The sequence below is a fragment of the Phaethon aethereus genome (genome assembly GCF_964289735.1).
Source record: "Phaethon aethereus genome assembly, chromosome: W".
NCBI classification, from domain to species: Eukaryota; Metazoa; Chordata; class Aves; order Phaethontiformes; family Phaethontidae; genus Phaethon; species Phaethon aethereus.
Genome location: NC_138581.1, coordinates 38,848,080 through 38,867,993, shown reverse-complemented (window position 1 = coordinate 38,867,993; position 19,914 = coordinate 38,848,080). Strand labels below are relative to the sequence as shown.

Genomic DNA, 19,914 nt, shown 5'->3' with positions numbered 1-19,914 from the left:
ACCATCCTACTCTGTTATTAATTGGTAATACTACTACTACTCTGTTATAAATTAAATGAATCTTCCTAAAGTCGAGTCTGTTCTGGTGGTGATGGTAATTGGTAAGTGATCTCCCTGTCTTTATCTCGACCCACAAACTTTTTCCTCTTATTTTCTCGCCCTGTCCTACTGAGGAGGGGAAGTGAGAGAGCAGCTGGGTGGGCACCTGGCAGCCAGCCAAGGTTAAGCCACCACAAGTTTATTACATTACCTCTGTCTATCAGGACTACTCATGTAAAATGTTTTTATGCTCATCTAGGCATGAGTTAGTTTTTCCTAACTATTGGTGGGTTACTTTTTGCCATGTATCTAGCTCCTCTACATTGTGGTTATGAATGTGATGAGTAAAGAAAAAAGCTCATAATGGTACATACAGCGTGAAAGACAATACCCAAATACAGAATCTTTTCTTGCTCCTAACAGGCTGATGAAACTCCCCTTGATGTTAAAGGAGTGATTTCCATGGACAGTGGTGGGCACTGGGTAACATCCTGTGTACATCTTTGCCTTATAAGGCAGCTTTTGTGTATAACCCTGTCTTGGCTAATAATGAATTTTGTCAGAAAAGTTACTGACTAGTGTAGGTGGATTGAATTATAAAACTTCTAGGTAACTTGACCCTGTTTTCCTGTATTAGATTACGTTTGGCAGTCCCTGATCATATGTTCACCAGTTACTGTGTCTACTCCTTAATAATAAAGAGTAGCATGGGTAGTAACTTTTAAAATATACAGAAGATGATTTCTTATTCTTGGTGCTTTAATTATTGATATTTGACACAGAGGACTGTGGACGATATTACTAATTTCAGAAATATTGTAACTGTGAATAGTTATGTAATTTGCAAATGGAATGATAAACCAAATTAAATCAAGAAATGTACGCATCGGAATATGTTTTTTTCTGTTAAATCCAAATCTTGTTAACTGTGCTCTGGTAATTGGTGAAACCCTAAGTTGACACCTTTACTTGGTAGAAGAAACATTTGTATATAATCTTAATATATTGTTTGACCCTACCTCAAAAGAACTATATTAAACATTTTAGACAGGTTCCATGAATTGGAATCTTGGAGTCCAGATACCCTTATATACACTGCATTACAAGAATCTGAATTTTCTCCCATTCTTCACTAGTAGTTATTTTGCATAGTTTAGCCTTCTGTGTTTTTTTTCTTCTGAAAATACATTAACGTATTCAGATAGTATGGAACCTGTGGGTTCCTCAGACTGTCTCCCCATTTTCCCTCTTATTGAGACAGTGCTAAATAAATATTACAGGACATGCAGTCTAATCTAGAGGAAAACCCCTCCACGCTCATTACAGAGATTTTTTTATGGCTTGACACAGCCTCAGAGCCCCAGTGAGGTTTGGTCCTGTATGTGATATGTTACTTACCTCGTGAAATAGAATTAGTATGTGGAGAGCTATGCCCCAGCACACACACACACAAAAGAGTGAGAACAAATTAGAGAAGGGCTCGTGGATACCTGTGTATTCAGATGCATTATGCAGAAGTGTGTTGAAGACTGCTATAGTACTATTTGTGTACTGTCTCTGAAACCTAGAAGGAAGTTCCAGCAGAGATTCTTGTTTTGAAGCAGATGAAATTAAGTTCTGTGTCAGGACAAATATTTGGATCAAAGAAACCTGTAATAGTACACCCTGACTGGGTGCAGCAAGAATAGTCCTTTCTGTTTAGTAATGCGTCTAGCATATAGAGTAGACTTACTATCTTTCTCATATCTATTTCCATTTACCAGTGCTTTGGTCTAATAAGCTTTCTAGTTACATGTTTCCTTAGGGGTCAGTCCTAGCTCCCATGTTACATTTATTCCTTTGACTCATTTCTACGATAATTTTAGTATATTAAATGAGCTGCTTCTACTGCCTGTTCTATGAAATCTTACCTATGGCTTAGTAATGTACTATTCATTAATGAAAGGAAATTTATTCCTTACCACAGTTACTTAACATACCATGGGGATTAATCTTCCCTCCTATTTGCATTCTGGGGCCTTAGCTAAGATTAAAAAAATTAATAAGATGCTAAATGGAACTGACTTTAAGGGAGGAACTTACTTGTGTTTGCTTTGAAATATTGATTTTCTTACACTAGAAGGTCATTTGAAAGTCTTCTAAGTATCACTGAAATGTTTATTGATTTGGGTTTTTTTAAAATTATTTTTTATTATACCTACCCCTTATGCTTCTCTTTTGCCTTCTGTTCTATTAATAGATAACAGACTCTCCATGTCTCCGTTATATAAATAAATATGGGACATATAAAGAGATAGACAAGAATACAAATCTTGAGGAAGATGGTGACTTATTTAGGAATATACCATGATTTTTTTAAAAAGTAACAATTACATTTAAAAAAGATAAATACAGGTGGAGTAGTTGGCAGGAAATGAAAAGCATGCTTAGTTATCTCATAATCATCTGTGGGAAGTCAGAAAGCCCTCCTTGCTTTGTACATTTAGAAGAAAATTGGACAAACCCTGGTAAATGGACTGGAGGGAGAAATTCTGCTGCTGCAGGGAGATGGTCTGTATGACATAATAGAATTTAGAGATGGAAAATACCCATGATTTTGACTTTTAGCTTTATGGTATCACAGCTGACAAACTATTAAAGAAGTGAGATGAAAGCATCAAGGTTACCAGAGAAACCATTGTAATGCATCTCTCTAGTACACAAGTGGCAGATGGTCATTTAGCTCGGAGCTGCTGGTTTAGAGGAACCAAATTTCCACTCACAAATATTTCCTATGTGGTTCTACTGGCATTTTCACCATTTTAAGTTTTTGCCTATATGTTTAAGTAGGTTTAGAGGTTACAAAACATGACATGGTTTCAGCACTTGAGAAAAATGATACACCATTTCCCGTGCCAGAGCCAAAATGCTCCATTCTCCTTTGGCTTTAGTGGCAGATATTCTCTGAATGTATACTTTCCTACGTGAGAGCAATCCATTGATAGAAGATAGAAGAGAAGCTCTGGAAATTTTTGTTCCTGTCTCAGACATGTGCTTACAAACATGATGAGGCAATTCATTATGCAACCGTAAGGCTCTCAAGCAAAAGAGCATTGCTTTAACCTTTTTAGAGGCATGTGCTTTCCTGAAGGGCATGATCTCCCTGCTGTCTTCTTGAAGATCAGACTGCCTCAATTTATTTGTATTTACTTATCTGTCCTGGTTTCAGCCAGCATAGAGCTGGTTTTCTTCACAGAAGCTAGTGTGAGACTATGTTTTGGATTTGGGATGAGAAACTGTTGATAATGTGCTGATGTTTTGGGTTGTTGCTGAGCAGTCAAGGACAGTCCAGCTTCTTGTGCTGGCCTGCTAGCAAGAAGGCTGGGGGTGCACAGGAAACTGTGAGGGGGCACGGCCAGGACAGCTGACCAAGGCTGGCCAAAGAGATATTCCCTACCATATGACATCATGCCCAGTACATAAACTGGAGTTGGCCAGGGGGCGGAAATCGCTGCTCGGGGACGGGCTAATCCTGTTTTCCTATGAGCAAATGCAGTTCCTGCAGTTTGGAGTGGGCCCAAGTGCTATCTTAAACAGTTCAGTGATGTGGGCCTTGATGTATGAACACAATGCAGTTGAACAGACAGTAAAATTTCATCATGTTGGCAAGCCTAGTTAATGCAAACAAACCTGGGTTTGATTTACAGGGGCAGGATGCATTAGACATTAAGATTATTTCTGCCTGATAAAACAGTTTCTGCATATATATCCTTCCCACCATCATCCCTCTCCCCTTCCCCAGCCCCAACCCACCAATGGATGTCGGTGGCTAGCTGCAGCGAGTGCTGCAGAGCCTGGCACAGCCTATCAGGGATTGGAGTTGATGACGGGCATGTCCCAATGGCAGGCTGGGCTGGGCAGCCTGGGGAGCCCTGTGGGGCTAGCAGCAACAAAACACTTTAGCTGCAGACAAATGGGAAGTGTCTGCGCAGACTTTCCTGTGTTTAATTTTATTACTCTAAAAATGGAGGGGCTGTTGTTTCTTTCATGTTTCATTTCAAGCAATTTTAATTATATATTTTTTCTATATCAGAGGCTTTGGAACACAGTGATTCAACCTATTGTGTCTGTCCTGGTTTCGGCTGGGATGGAGTTGTTTTTTCTCCCCGATAGCTGGTATAGTGCTCAGTGAGTGAGCAAGCAGCTGTGTGGTGCTTAATTGCTGGCTGGGGCTAAACCATGACAGTGTCTGAGGCAAAAACAGAGTAACCTTCTGGAAAAACAAATATATTCCAGTGCTGTAAATATAGCTGACATGCTGAAGAATTTTGAGCAGTCAAAAAGGTCGTTGACACCATACACGAAGCACTACAGAGCAAAAGATGAGAAAAACATTGCTTCCCCACAATAGCTTTTTCAGGTGTTTGTTTTTATTTGAAGGGAGTAAGACTGAAATATATTTTTCCAGGCTACTAAATTTACACAGATCATAAAAATAAACTTGATTCTGATTGCCTATGTATCAATTTTTAGCTTAATCTTTTTATGTATCCAAAGTCTGGTTTTGACCCTGACTGAAAGAGCAGTTTATCTTTTATCTCTTAGACCGTGTTGTATGAAATGTATGAAATTCTACAGTCGCCTTAACATAATGGCAACTTAAAATGATATGGGAAATAATTTTCATATCTGCTACTGAGAATTTCCAAGGAAACCCCTTCTTCCAATGTACCTCAGCTAATACAACTTCAAATACTTCTCTGCTGTTAAGATCCCTGAGAAATTAAGCTGCTGGTTACGTGCTTACTTTACCTTGGTGCAGCATACATAGAGAGATAGTTCTGGTGCAAAATTAGAAATCGCACTGGTAAGACAAAACAAGTGGACAGGCTAGAAATATTTTGTCACAATGCTATTATTATATCCATTGTAGAAAAGCTAGAGCAAGAACAAGGAAAGTGTAAAGAAAAAACAAGTCTCAAGGCTGCAATTTAGTGTCTAATGCAATACCTCTTATAAATTTGAAACAGTCTGCACCACATGACTTTGGATAGGAAAATAATTGTTTATTCAGTAGTTAATGAATTAAAAGGGTAAGTCTGTTTACTAGTCCAAAAACACGATGATAAATTATCCCTGTGAAGGAGTGTTTGAGGGGAGCCTGAAAACATTTGAATGAACTCCATCATTAATTTTATTTTTGTTTAAGACATCCTTACCATGTATACATTTTACACTGAAATTTTGAATAAACCAAAATTCTAAGTCTGCCTTCGGTGGGCAGGTGTATTTACATTTTAATAGAAGTCTTAATTAGAAAAGCAATTACATTTTTTAAAAGTAGTCCTCTTACTAAATATGTGTATTCTGATTACTCTTAGCTTTAATATATGGTTGTAATTTCATGTGTAATACCTCTCTTTCCGCAGAGGAAAAGGTAAAGCAAATAATACATATTTGTATCTCTCTCTGCTAAACAAAAAACTTACAACACATACATGTATGTGTTTTTCTGTGTTTGGATGTATGCAATTTCACATAAATAGAAACATCATAACCATATTATTCAAAGTAAAGAAAATTCTTCTCAGTCACATACTAATTTAAAAACTGCAAATGGTGCTCAGTTTATGCTGACTGGCTGCCAAACAAAAGAAATTATGGGCAATAAAAGCAAAATTAAGATGTGAGTGTTGCCATTTTACAGCAGGACATGGCAAATACATGTCCTACATCTCGAATCACAGGGAGGACAGGGAGGTGATTAGAGACAGCCAGCAAGGGCAAGTCTTGCCTGACCAACCTAGTGGCCTTCTATGATGGAGTGACCACATCAGTGGACAAGGGAAGAGCTACCGATGTCATCTGGACTTCTGTAAGGCCTTTGACACAGTCCCCCACAACATTGGAGAGATATGGATTTGATGGGTGGACTGTTGGGTGGATGAGGAACTGCCTGGATGGTCACAGTCAGAGGGTAGTGGTCAATGGCTCAATGTCCAGATGGAGATCAGTGACGAGTGGTGTCCCTCAGGGATCCGTATTGGGACCAGAACTCTAATATCTTCATCAGTGACATAGACAGTAGGCTCAAGTGCACCCTCATCAAGTTTGCAGGTGACACCAAGCTGAGTGGTGGGGTTGACATGCCTGAGGGACGGAATGCCATCCAGAGGGACCTGGACAAGCTGGAGGAATGGGCGTGTGTGAACCTCATGAGGTTCAATGAGGCCAAGTGCAGGGTCCTGCACCTGGGTTGGGGCAACCCCAGGTATCAGTACAGGCTGGGGGATGAAGGGATTGAGAGCAGCCCTACTGAGAAGGACTTGGGGGTACTGGTGGCCCAGAAGGACAACCATATCCTGGGCTGCATCAAAAGAAGTGTGGCCAGCAGGTCGAGGGAGATAATTCTGCCTCTCTGCTCTGGTGAGACCCCACCTGGAGTACTTGTCCTGGTTTCAGCCTGGGATAGAGTTATTTTTCTTCATAGAAGCTAGTGTGAGGCTGTGTTTTGGTTTTGGGATGAAAAAATGTTGATAACGTGCTGATGTTTTCAGTTGTTAGGTAGTCAAGGACTGTCCAGCTTTTCATGCTGGCCTGACAGTGAGGAGGCTGGGGGTGCATGGGAAGCTGGGAGGGGACACAGCCAGGACAGCTGACCCAGGCTGGCCAAAGGGTTATTCCACACCATATGACGACATGTTCAGTATATAAAGCTGGGACAAAGAAGCAGCAAGGGGTGGAGGGAAGTTCAGAGTTATGGTGTCTGTCTTCCCAAGAAACCATTACACATGATGCAGCCCTGCTTCCCTGGAGATGGCTGAACATCTGCCTGCCCATGGGGAGTGGTGAATCAATTCCTTGTTTTGCTCTGTTTGCATGCTCGGTGTTTACTTTCCTTATTAAACTGTCTTTATCTCAAACCATGAGTTTCCTCACTTTTACTCTTCCGCTTCTCCCCCCCATCCCACTGTGGGGGGGTGAGCGAACAGCTGCGTGGTGCTTAGTTGCCAGATGTGGTTAAACCATGACAGTACTGCATGCAGTTCTGGAGTCCTCAGCACAGGAAAGACATGGACCTGTTGGAGTGGGTCCAGAGGAGGGCCACAAAAATCATCAGAGGGATGGAACACCTCTGCTATGAGGAGAGGCTTAGAGAGTTGGGGTTGTTCATCTGGGAGAAGAGAAGGCTCTGGGGACACTTTATGGCAGCCTTTCAGTACTTAAAGGGGGCTTAAAAGAAAGATGGGGGCAAACTTTTTAGCAGGACCTGGTGAGTTAGGACAAGGGGTAATGGTTTTAAACTAAAAGAGGGTAGATTTAGACTAGATATAAGGAAGAAATTTTTGACAATGAGGGTGGTGAAATACTGGCACGGGTTTTCCAGGGAGGTGGTAGATGCCCCATCCCTGGAAACATTCAAGGTCAGGTTTGACGGCAGTCTGAGCAACCTGATCTAGTTGAAGATGTCCCTGCTCATTGCAGGGGGGTTGGACTAGATGTCCTTTAAAGGTCCCTTCCAACCCGAACTATTCTATGATTCTATGATTTCATGAAACACCATTTCCTTCTGTCAGCTGTATCTTGATTACACACACTCTCAGTCACACAGGCACACATTCTCTCTTACATCCATACACATTCACATATGCACTCTTGTTCGCCCTCTTTCCTGTAGGTTTTAACTTGAGGTCACTGAAACCAGAAAAGAGGAGGAATATATACCAAAACTTTAGAAAAGAAATACGAATAAAGGTCTCACTCTGTGGGGAAGAAAAACAAGCAAACAAACAAGAACAAGACAAAAACTCTACCCCAGTTCTTGTTCTCACTGTGATAATTGTTTTTCTCATATTGGCAGGTGTCCTAGTAGTAAATGTTACATGGAAGAACAAGACTTATGTGGGAATGCTGCTGGATTGCACAAAGCATGATTGGGCCCCTCCGAGGTAGGCAATCATTCTGGGTCTGTTTTTTCTCTACTGTATTTTCACTCCCCAATCTCTGTCAAGAGACTACAGAGATTAATAAAAAACAACTGTGTATAATTAAAAACATGCACCAGTGAATGAATAATTCTCTGTTCCACACTGAAAAGGACATTAGGGTGAAAGTTTTTATTTGAGAGGGAAGTGGAAATATGTGGGGAATTAATTCAAAGGGGAATTAATTTAAAAATACATTTTTATAAGTTTGGAAACTTTTTCTCTTTGTTGTTCTAGTTAGATGTTTCATTTCCATTTTTGTCTTTTTTTAATGACATTCCCTTTGAGACTGCAGTGTTCTCATTTGGAAGAAGGACAACCTTCCTTTAACATGGCTGAAGGTTATATTATGGGAGGTGTTGTTGTTTTTCTATTTATTCAGTTCATGGCTCCTGCTGATGACATCTGTTCTTGTTTATATAGGTTTTGTGAATCACCAACAAGTCACCCGGAAATGCGAGGAGGCCGGGGCAGAGGAAAGCGGGCAAGGTCCACTGCAGCTGTACCTGGAAATGATGCGAATTTTACAGAGTCTAGAGGACTTCAGAATAAGAATCAAGGTGGTGCCAATAGGAAGGGAAGGAGGGGCAGCCTTAATGCAAGTGGGTGCAGGACAACACCAAACTGTGCTGTGGATGATGTCGAAGCCAACCCCTCATCCACAAACAAGAGGAAAAATAAGCCTCCAGTGGAGCTAGAATTGAACTCCAGTTCAGAGGACAATAAATCTGGAAAATGTGCTCGTACTAACTCTAGAAGCTCTCCCACCACTCCACAGGGAAAACTTGAGGCTACTTTTTTGGACCAAGGTTGCCCTTCTTCAGTCCTGATTGATTGTCCTCACCTCAACTACAACGAAATGTACAAGCACGTTAATGGACTCCGATACCACCAGGCTCATGCACATTTAGATCCAGAAAACAAACTGGAGTTTGACCCTGACAGTGAAGACAAAATTTCAGACTGCGAGGAAGCACTGAGTAATGTGGCACTTCAATGCAGTGAGCCAAACACAAATTTGTCAAGCTTTGATACATTAAAAGCACCGACGTCTCCTTCCTCCATCACTACCCCAGGGACACCCAAAGGAAAAAGGGAGCTGACTGGCAATGGTCCCAGTTCAGTTATCAGTTCCAAAAATGGCAAGAATTCTGGCAAAAAGAAGGGTCTGAACAGTGAATTGACAAGCCTTCCGGTAATTTCTGATATGGCATCCACACTGGGCAATTGTTTGGTAGCAGATGGCACTTTGCAAACTGAAATGCCCAAATTGGAGGCTGAAGGGTTGATAGACAAGAAAATTTTGGGTGATAAAGACAAAGGCAAAAAAGCTAATCATTGCAAAGTGGATAAATACCTTTCTAAACTGAAAATGGACAGGCCCATTGCCCCAGCGCTAGCACTGACTCCTCCCCAATTAATAGCTATACCTACTGCAGCCTTTACAACCACCACTACAGGGACAATACTGGGAATTCCTTCTCTAACAACTACTGTTGTTCAGGCTACACCAAAGAGCCCTCTGCTAAACCTATTCAACCAAAGCCCTCAGTTATGGAATTGCCAAGCACTGTAAACGCAGCTGTCACATCACTCAAAGACAGAAGGAAAAAGGAGAAGAGAAAGCTAAAACACAAAGAAAGCAAAGACACTGAAAGCCCTAAGATGGATTCTGATCTGGGAAAGTTGGAGGATTCAAAAGGGTCTGGGAAAGATTTATCTGGACATTTTTTAAAGGACCATCTCAATAAAAATGAAGTGTTAACTAATGGACTGTCAGAGTCTCAAGAGAGCAGGATGGCAAGTATTAAGGCTGAAGCTGATAAGGTTTACACGTTCACAGACAATGCATCCAGCCCTTCTATAGGAAGTGCCTCCAGGATGGAATGCAGCACTTCGGTGAATGGACAATCTTCAATTGTGCCCCTGCATGTGTTGACACAAAGTGGTGGAGATACTGCAGCTACTAAAACCAACAACCCTGCTTACTCGGATATTTCTGATGCGGCTGATGACGGTGGCTCGGACAGCAGGTCAGAGGGCATGAATTCAAAGGCCAGCTCTCCTTCGGATATTATATCTAATAAGGACAGTGTTGTAAAAGAATATTCTTCAGCCACAACAGTATCGGCTCAAGCAAAAGAGTCCCATTCTCCCTATTACCATGGCTACAGACCTTATTATTCTCCAAGTTACATGCACTCTGGACAGGACTGTGCCCCACAGGGACTGAAGACCAAAAAAGAATCTGAGGAAGAGGCTGAAAAAAAGAAGACAGAACTGTCAGATTCCAAGAAAAGTGAAACCAGTTCCACTAATTTGCAGCCACAACATCAGTCAGTAATAACGCAAAGACACCCTGCACTTGCCCAATCACTTTTTTATGGACAGTATGCTTATGGACTCTATATGGACCAAAAGTCCTTAATGGCCTCTAACCCTGCTTACAGACAGCAGCATGAAAAATACTATGAGGACCAGAGACTAGCAGAACAGAAAATGGCACAAACTGGGAGAGACTGTGAAGGGAAAAATGAACCCCCCTTGAAGGAAATTGGCAACGGTGATAATAAGCAGAAAAATAACCCATCTGCTACTATTTCAAAGGCCACTTCAACTCCAGAGTCAAGTAAAAATAACACTTTTTATCATCAATCATCAATCATCAATCGCTATCACCAATCATCAATCACTAACAAAGGCGAGGAGATGAGCAAATCACAGATATTTTCCAATCACCAGCAGCAGCTTCAGTCTGACAGTATCAAAGCCAAACAAATGGAAAACCACAAGCTCATAAAGGAAGCTGTGGAGATGAAATCTGTTATGGACTCCATGAAGAAAACAGGAGTAGATCTGACCACAAGATTTAAACAGGTGAGATCACAGGAAAGAGAAAAAATGTGTCTTGACTTACAATGAAATCATGTAAGATTTTGTCTCTGTTTTTGCTATGTTCTTTTACCCTTGCAGTCAACCAATCTCTGACATGCTTTTTTCATGCTGGATAGTATTGTAGTCTGTGAATAGACCAACAGGCCTTCCAGCTGAGCTGTTTGAAAAGAAAAAAACTAGCAAGGTGATGACTGAATCCAGACTTAAAGTATGAATAGACTATTTTCAATTGCATGCAATGATAAAATAGAATTAGATTTCTCTTTTAGATGTAAATTCCAAGCAATTTGATAAGTTCAGAAATGAGAATTTATGAGCAAAATAAGAAGCTTTCGTTGTGAGAGGACAAAGTGGATTTGAAACACAGATTGGAGTGTTTTGGTTTTTTGTGTGTTAAATGACAGTTGGCATTTACCATAAAGATGGATGAGCTGATTCTTTGAAGAGTTGGCTTGAAGCTCAGCTCTTTATCTTAACTCAAGGTGACCTTTTTGAAATAGTGTCCTGGTTTCATCTGGGATAGAGTTAATTTTCTTCCTGATAGCTGATATAGTGCTGTGGTTTGGATTTGGGATGAAAATAATGTTAATAACATACTGATGTTTTTAGTTGTTGCTAAGCAGTCAAGGACTGTCCAGCTTCTCATGCTGGCCTGCAAGTGAGAAGGTGGGGGGGTGCACAGGAAGCTGGGAGGGGACACAGCCAGGACAGCTGACCCAAACTGGCCAAAGGGATATTCCATACCATACGACATCACAGAATCACAGAATCACAGAATCACAGAATCACAGAATGGTAAGGGGTTGGAAGGGACTTCTGAAGATCATCTGGTCCAACCCCCCTGCCAAGGCAGGATCACCTAGGGCAGGTTGCACAGGAACGCGTCCAGTTGGGTTTTGAAGGTCTCCAGAGAAGGAAACTCTACAACCCCTCTGGGCAGCCTATTCCAGCGCTCCGTCACCCTCACAGTAGAGAAGTTTTTCTCATGTTGAGGTGGAACTTCCTGTGCTGCAGTTTGTGCCCATTGCCCCTCATCCTGTCACTGGGCACTACTGAAAAGACACTGGCTCCATCCTCCTGATAGCCACCCTTCAGATATTGATAGACATTGATAAGGTCCCCTCTCAGCCTTCTCTTCTCCAGACTAAACAGCCCCAGGTCTCTCAGCCTTTCCTCATATGAGAAATGTTCCAGTCCCTTAATCATCCTCGTAGCCCTCCGTTGGACTCTCTCCAAAAGTTCCCTGTCTCTCTTGAACTGGGGAGCCCAGAACTGGACACAATACTCCAGATGAGGCCTCACCAGCACAGAGTAGAGGGGGAGGATAACCTCTCTCGACCTGCTGGTCACACTCTTAATGCACCCCAGGATACCATTGGCCCTCTGGGCCACCAGGGCACATTGCTGTCCCATGGATAACTTATTGTCTACCAGGACTCCAAGGTCCTTCTCCATGGAGCTGCTTTCCAGAAGGTCAACCCCTAACCTGTACTGGTGCATGGGGTTGTTCCTCCCCAGGTGCAGAACTCTACACTTGTCCTTGTTAAATTTCATGAGGTTCCCCTCCGCCCAACTCTCCAGTCTGTCCAGAACCCATTGAATGGCAGCACAGACTCCTGGTGTATCAGCCACTCCTCCCAGTTTTGTATCGTCAGCAAACTTGCTGAGGGTACATTCCAACCTTTCATCTAGGTCATTGATGAAGATGTTGAACAAAACTGGACCCAGTACTGATCCCTGGGGAACACCACTAGCTACAGGCCTCCAACTGGACTCTGCGCCGCTGACCACAGCCCTTTGAGCTCTGTTGCTTTGCCGGTTCTCCATCCATCTCACAGTCCACTCATCCAACCCATACTTCCTGAGCTTCACTATGAGGATGTTATGGGAGACAGTGTCAAAAGCCTTACTGAAGTCAAGGTAAACCACATCCACTGCTCTCCCTTCATCTACCCAGCTAGTCACTCCATCATAGAAGGCTATCAGGTTGGTCAAGCGCGATCTCCACTTGGTGAATCCATGCTGACTACTCCTGATAACTTTCTTTTCATCCATGTGCCTAGAGACGGCCTCCAGAGGGAGCTGTTCCATCACCTTCCCAGGGATGGAGGTGAGGCTGACCGGTCTATAATTTCCCAGGTCTTCCTTCTTGCCCTTTTTGAAGACTGGGGTGACATTGGCTTTCCTCCAGTCCTCAGGCACCTCTCCTGTTCTCCATGATTTTTCAAAAATGATGGAGAGGTGTTGCAACAACATCAGCCAGCTCCCTCAGCACTCACGGGTGCATCCCATCAGGGCCCATGGATTTGTGAGTGTTCAGTTCAGCCAAACGATTTCTAACCCAAACCTTGTCGACCAGTGGAGAGTCTTCCTCCCTCCAGGCTTTTTTGCTCAGTATATAAGCTGGGGGGAAGAAGAAGGAAGTGGGGGACGTTCAGAGTTATGGCTGTGTGGTGCTTATTTGCTGGCTGGGGTTAGACCACAACAAATAGTTAAGTTCCCCTTCCCTCCTCAGCCAACCCCAAACCCCTACAGACCTATTGTTGTGGTTTAACCGCAGCCGGCACACCTATACAATGGATGAAATCATCTCTCCACTGACATCAGTATAGTTTTGTCACCGACTTAAATAGAACCTAAATTTCATCTTGTGTCAGGCTGACCTTACTAGATGTCATATTGCTTTCATTCGAGGCAATGTTACTGTCTCTATGCTCTGAACCAGAGCCTCAGTGTTGAATGCTTTCATGTTCTGGTATATGGTACATCCCAGACTTCACCCTAATGGGCTGTCTTTCAAGGTACAGTGGGGTCAGGTGAATAGGATTTAGGGAGCTATAAAGGAAATGGGATGGTATGGGCATGAGAAGAAGATTTCTGCTGATTAAAATGAGTATTTGAACCAGACTATCCAAGCTTCTAGTTCTGTGCTTATGTTTCTGTTGCATGTGCCATGAATGTATATCTGTTAGAGACAATGTTTACAGTTAGCTCTTGCATATCTTGTATTTAAAAGAAAAATTTCCTGTTATTGTTCAGTACTGATTTGATGTAGTCTTGCAAAGAACTCACCTACTTACTTCTAGAACATACTTATTAACAGTTCTGCATAATATATTATGCAAAAATGTATTTGTGATATCCTGTACATGTTCTTTAAACCTTGTGGTCCTGATCCTGTAAATACTTATATGTGTGTAATTTTACAAACTTAAAATAAGAGTGACTGTCAGCTGAAGGAGTCTGCCTAAATGTCTGACTTCCACTGGTTCATGAGTGTTTGTAATATCAGAGGCAGCATAATCATCTTTCCAGCTAGATCAGCTTTTCAGGTTCATTGTTTCAGGTAATCTAAGTGCTCCGACATATTATTAGGCAGCTTTAGTTTTGTGGTTGACAGATATTTTTTGCTCTCTAGTGGGAAAATCTCTCTGTGGGTTTATATTAACCATTATATTATTTATATTTCATATATAGTATGGTCTGAGAACTTTGATACAATGCATATGTATTTAATGATTAAGCTAGTTAAAGGCATGAAGGAGGATATAAGATAAAGCAATTGAACTAAATATTGATAATAGTCTTTTACTCTTTCATGGGAATATTGGTTTGACTTGGAGCTCAAGGCACTGTGCAGCAAGCAAACCTCTCTATCATGTAATGCAGATATGTTATTAAACCAGCTATTAAAAATGCATTAACTGAAATATTGGAAATATCAATAATAATCTCATTTCAACATTGAAGTTGAGAAAAAAAATTTTTCTGCTCCATATTAGGACCCAGATTCACGAACATGGCATCATTATGTTTATCATCCCAAAGACCTCGATCAGCAAAAATCAGAACTTGATCGTGAGAAAAAGTTAAAAGAAGACATCCCTAGAAAAACACCTAACAAGGAAAGTTCCCAACCTAACCTTCCTGTCTTATTAGCAAGCATTAAAGAGGAGCCTAAAGAGTTCAAGCGTTCTGATTCTCAATCAGTGGATGAGAGCAAGATAAAAAACGATGATCGAAAGACTTCTGTAAATTGGAAGGACTCTCAGGGTGCTAGAGTGGCAGTTTCCTCACCAATGAGTCAGCATCAGTCATATATCCAATACTTGCATGCTTATCTTTATCCACAGATGTACGATCCCAACCATCCAGCCTATCATGCAGTCTCTCCTGTCCTAATGCACAGCTATCCTGGTATGTATTCTGAAACTTGCCTTGCACACTAGTAAAGGTTTACACGCTCAAAGTGCAGTAAAGCCTGCATTTTAATATTTCTGTTAGCAGCTTTGTTTTGCTTGTGCTAGGAAAAGTTCCATAGATGAAACTCATTCTGTATTTGGATGTTCCTTTTATGAACTGTCAGAGTTCCCAGTTACAGTTTCCTCAACCCTTGACAGTCTGCTATTGCTGTTAGACTGACAGATAGTTTATTGCCTAGAAAAATATTCTAAGCACTTACTGTCACAACCATTATAACTATTATTCCTTTCACTTAAAGAGAACCCATAAATGTCTAAAATGGCTATGAGCTCAGCCCTCTATAGCCTTCATTCACCAGAGCAAATTAGGTGAAAAAAAATAGATGCAATTTGATAATCACATGATCCTTTTTGATGTTGCCCTCTGTCCTGGCATCCCATCCTCCTACCTTGATATAACCAAACTGTAAAAACAGTAACTTGATGCGGCATTTATTGTTTACCTGCAGGGACCTATCTCACTCCAGGATTTCATTATCATGTTTATGGGAAGATAGCAGGGAGAGAAGAGGCAGAGAAAGTCAATACCAGTCCGAGCATCAATGTGAAATCAACCACTGAGTCCAAAGCACTGGATTTGCTCCAGCAGCATGCCAACCAATATTGCAGCAAGTCCCCCATTGTAAGGCTTCATCTATTGTTACTGAAGAGCAGTACATTTGGGGAGGGGTAGAGAACATCATTTTAAGAAGCACACACAGTCTAGCATCAAGCTATGAATGCATAATGCTTCTTTATACTGCTGTTTAAAATAAAAGTAATATGAAGTCAGGACGCTTTCTTGGCATAAATTGGAAGTGACACATAAAAAAAGAGTCCTGTGCTCAGTCTTCTTAACTTGAATGAATGGACTCATATAGAAAACTATATTCAGAAATACCCATTGGTGCAGAGTTGCACTTAAACAGAAAGCTCCTGTTTGTAAACAGATGATGAAATAAAAAGCTGGGCTGTGAGATTTGGCAATATCCCCTCAGTATATTTGCCATGAAGCCATCCATATCTTCCGAAAAGCAGATAACCTCTGTTTCTGAAAAGCATTTGTTTCTGAAGATTTCCATGGAAATCTCTGAAATTTCCATGTTGGAGCAAACACTGTTGTTCTCCATTCAGGTAGGTTGGTTCTGGTTTTCATTGTGAGCAAGTCACTGACTTGATTCTATTTTTAAAAGAATTTTTTTTCTTGCTGCTCAGGCAGGCTTGATCCCCAGAATGCATTAAAGAAGGCTGAGAACTAATTTACATCAGCTCCTAACAGCTCAGATAGGTTGTTCAGGCATTTGCAAGTCAGCCAGGCTTAAGAGAACCCGAAACTAGTGGTCAGCATGATGGCTTCATGCTGCAGTGTGTCACCTCAAAATCTCTGTGACTTGAAAATCTTCCATTAACCAGATACACCAGCTTTAGGCTAAGATCAAGTGCAAATCTCCAGTAGAGAGATTTCTTCATCAGAAGAAATCAGCTTCATTATTTGAATTTGAAAGGTCGTTGCAGGGTAATATTAGTAAGTGGATTTTTTTTTGTGATTCCCTCCCTTTTAAAATTCTCACATCAGTTTTCTTTCACCTTTTTATTGTCAGCCTGTGGAAAAATCTGCAGCTGAGTGTGAACGGGAAGCAGAGAGAGAACAAGACCATCATTCTCCTTTTAGTCAGAGTCATCTCCATACACACCATCACACACATGTTGGAATGGGTTACCCACTTATACCTGGTCGATATGACCCATTTCAAGGTGAGCAGAAGGTTTCTAATGGTGGGATTAGCTTGCCTTGTGAAGTTGTTACCTTGACATTGCAAGTCATATATACATGAAGCGTTTTGAATAGAGATCCCTCTGTTAAGTCAAAAAGTGCTTTATATTTAGGAAGAAGGCTTGAAAATTCACAGCAGGGAAAAACATCAAATAAATATCTTCAGGCCTGAGAAATAGCAAGTTTTGTTTCCAAAACTGGTTGTCAGAGCATTATTAAGGATTTACCAGTTAGGCTGTTATTCACGTGAATGTTTTGAATCCTACTGCAAACTGACATTAACTGCTTGAAAGGTGGCAAAAAAACACCCCAAACAAAAAAAACCCATTTTTATATAATTAGGGTTGTGTAAGCAATGAAAGAAGTGTAGCAAAGACAAAAGCTTTTTATACTGAACTTATTTTACATACAAGGCATTGCAGTCACAAGGGTTTGAATTCATTACTGTTGGAGCATCTGAAAAAGAATCCTTTGCATTTTGGCAAATGCAGTGCACAAAGTTGCAGTCAGGGAAAAAGCAGCACAGTAACACATGATTCATTCTCCCTAGGTTTTATACCAGTCTTTGACTGTTTTTCTCTAACCCTGGATTCTAGGGGAATTAAAAGAAGATTTGCTCCCATACAGCAAAGTACATGCTATCACAGTTGGTAGCTAAAATGACATAAATTCATTATGCTCACTCAGTCCCTTCATGGTTATTTTTCCTGTGTAAAAGTCTTGAAATGTCTCATTTTGATTCAGTAATTCCACATGACTTATGGGATGCATTATTTTTGTTCAGTAGGAAAACTGTAGAAATTATACGTTTTTATCAAAAAATTGTATTGTATTGTATTCTGAGCAGCTAGCGTGTTGTTTCTGTAATTCACTGTGACTTTTGATTCCTGTTGTTTCCTGTTACTTATTATTTCTACTGAGCTTCCCATTCAGAAATGTATAGAAACCATTTAGCATCATGCGGTGCAATACTTGGAAAGGAATACAGTAAGTTGAAATGCTGTACATTCTTGTAAAATACCTATCAAGAAGTCAGTATACTATATGAAGGCATATTGGTCATGCTGGGCAGACTGTCAATACTATTGCCTGAAACGTGCTGTTTGTGTAGTATTAAAAGCCATTTTCTGATGGTAGGGGTTTTTTATTTGTTTGCATTAGAGACTCTTCCTACCATTTCTCTGACCACAAAAATCCATTAAAACCAGAAGTACATCCACGTTCTTTTGTTTCTTCTTTTCTTCAGGACTGACCTCTGCTGCCCTTGTCGCTACTCAGCAGGTGGCTGCTCGGGCATCTGCCTCTGGTATGTTTCCTGCACAAAGAAGGTAAATATCCGGTAAATGTTGAATTATACATCTTAATACAGAGAGGAGAAAGGAAATCATAAATTTTATAGCCTGAAGGTATATATTTCCTTTTAAGACACAATTTTTAAGGTGGGGAAAGAGGTTGGCTGGACTTTGGGTTAACTGTAGTTTTATTCTCTTTAAGATGACATTTTGTACTTGAATTGTGTCCTTTATTTGTAATACAAATCATTAAGAGGGAACAAATAGTCTGTCTTCTGAGATTTTCTATAGGCTATGTTTTAGGTATTGTTATTATTAAGATAAAACAAGCGGTTATGAAATATAATTAAGATCCAAATGATTTTTAAAAGTAGTTTAAACTTCAAATTCAGTTAGATCTATCTACTAGCAGGTAAACGTATGCTTTTATCTAATCTGCAAATCTTTCTGGTTTGCTGATTTTATTTCCAGAAGGGTTTGTTAGGGAGGTTACATTATTTTTAAGTTACATACAAATCCCATGCATTTGCCTCTTAGTTATTTACTAAGCTTTCAGTTGGAATTACTCTTCAACTTTGAACAGGAGACAGACTGTTCTTTATAATAATCATCCCATTTTAAGTGAAAAACACAGAACACCCTTAACAGTAGGGTGTCTTTCATCACTTCCATGTTAAGTCTCAGAGTGTTTAATGTATTAGATAGTACTATAAAGTTTCATGTTTATTGGTGTCTTTCACCAATAACCATATGTTTCATATATATATATAACCATATATATAACATATAACCAATATGTTTCACGTAACAATGTGACTTTCAGAGTCAACATGGCTGAAACTCAAAATGGTTGAAACAAGTCACCATTACAGGACTCTTAGCTTGAATTATTTGAATGAAAAAGGTCTCTAGCTCTGAAAGGCCTGATGCATGGTAGAGTTTCAGAACTCAGAAGATAAATCCCGACATGTTATTTGTTAGCATTGTTAGTATAGTTATTTGTTAGCTTGACAAGGGAGGGAAGAGGACATGACTTGCTGTCTTTTCCACTTGGGATTGAGAGTACTGTGCGGATTTCATTTCACAGTATATATATGTTGGGATCACTCTGCACGGCTCGACCTTAAGGAGAAGGAGCTGTGGCGTTGAGCTGCACGGCTCGACCTTAAGGAGAAGGAGCTGTGGCATTGAGAAGCTGGTAAACAGCTGGATATCTGCAGGGCTCAGCCTTGAGGAGAAGGAGCTGTGGTAAACAGCTAAGAAGAAGCAAGAAAAACAGGGACACCTGCAAGCAGCGCATCCTGACTGTGTGAGGGGCGCGTGGACAGCGCGTGATATTTTGTATATAGCCAATTGCAATAATGTGTGTAACAAGCTGTAACCAATCATGAGTGTGTGCGCAGTGACTAAGCGAAAATTATGATATATATTGGAGTCAGACAAGACAATAAACAGCATTGACCTGATCATATTGGTCGTACGCGTCGTGTCTGAGACTTCCGCGTCAGGTGGTGCCCAAACAGGGACCCTCTCGTCGATGCTTCCCGGAGCAGAAGAGACAGCAAAGGGGGTGCGGAAGCCAGCCGTAGCAGGCACTGCCCCGGTGCCTGGAAGTCGCTAGCGCAACCGAGGAAACTGTTGGAATCTCGCCCTGATCAGGTGAGCGGCTGGGGAGGAGATGGGGTCCACGCTAACAAAAGAGGAAGAAG

At 41.0% G+C, this 19,914-nt stretch overlaps 1 protein-coding gene across 1 annotated transcript in view; it reads left to right on the top strand.

Moving 5' to 3' along the window:
* LOC309415196 (zinc finger protein 608-like) overlaps nucleotides 1–18,245 on the top strand; it is a gene marked incomplete at both ends in the record, with an annotated part of 95,295 nt that extends 77,050 nt beyond the window's left edge. Inside the window, 7 exon segments of the mRNA XM_082012645.1 lie at nucleotides 7,880–7,967; nucleotides 8,427–9,523; nucleotides 9,526–10,880; nucleotides 14,681–15,095; nucleotides 15,610–15,782; nucleotides 16,741–16,894; nucleotides 18,160–18,245. Of these exon segments, the coding sequence (XP_081868771.1) occupies nucleotides 7,880–7,967; nucleotides 8,427–9,523; nucleotides 9,526–10,880; nucleotides 14,681–15,095; nucleotides 15,610–15,782; nucleotides 16,741–16,894; nucleotides 18,160–18,245 (3,368 nt within the window).
* Between the last annotated feature and the right edge of the window lie 1,669 nt (nucleotides 18,246–19,914).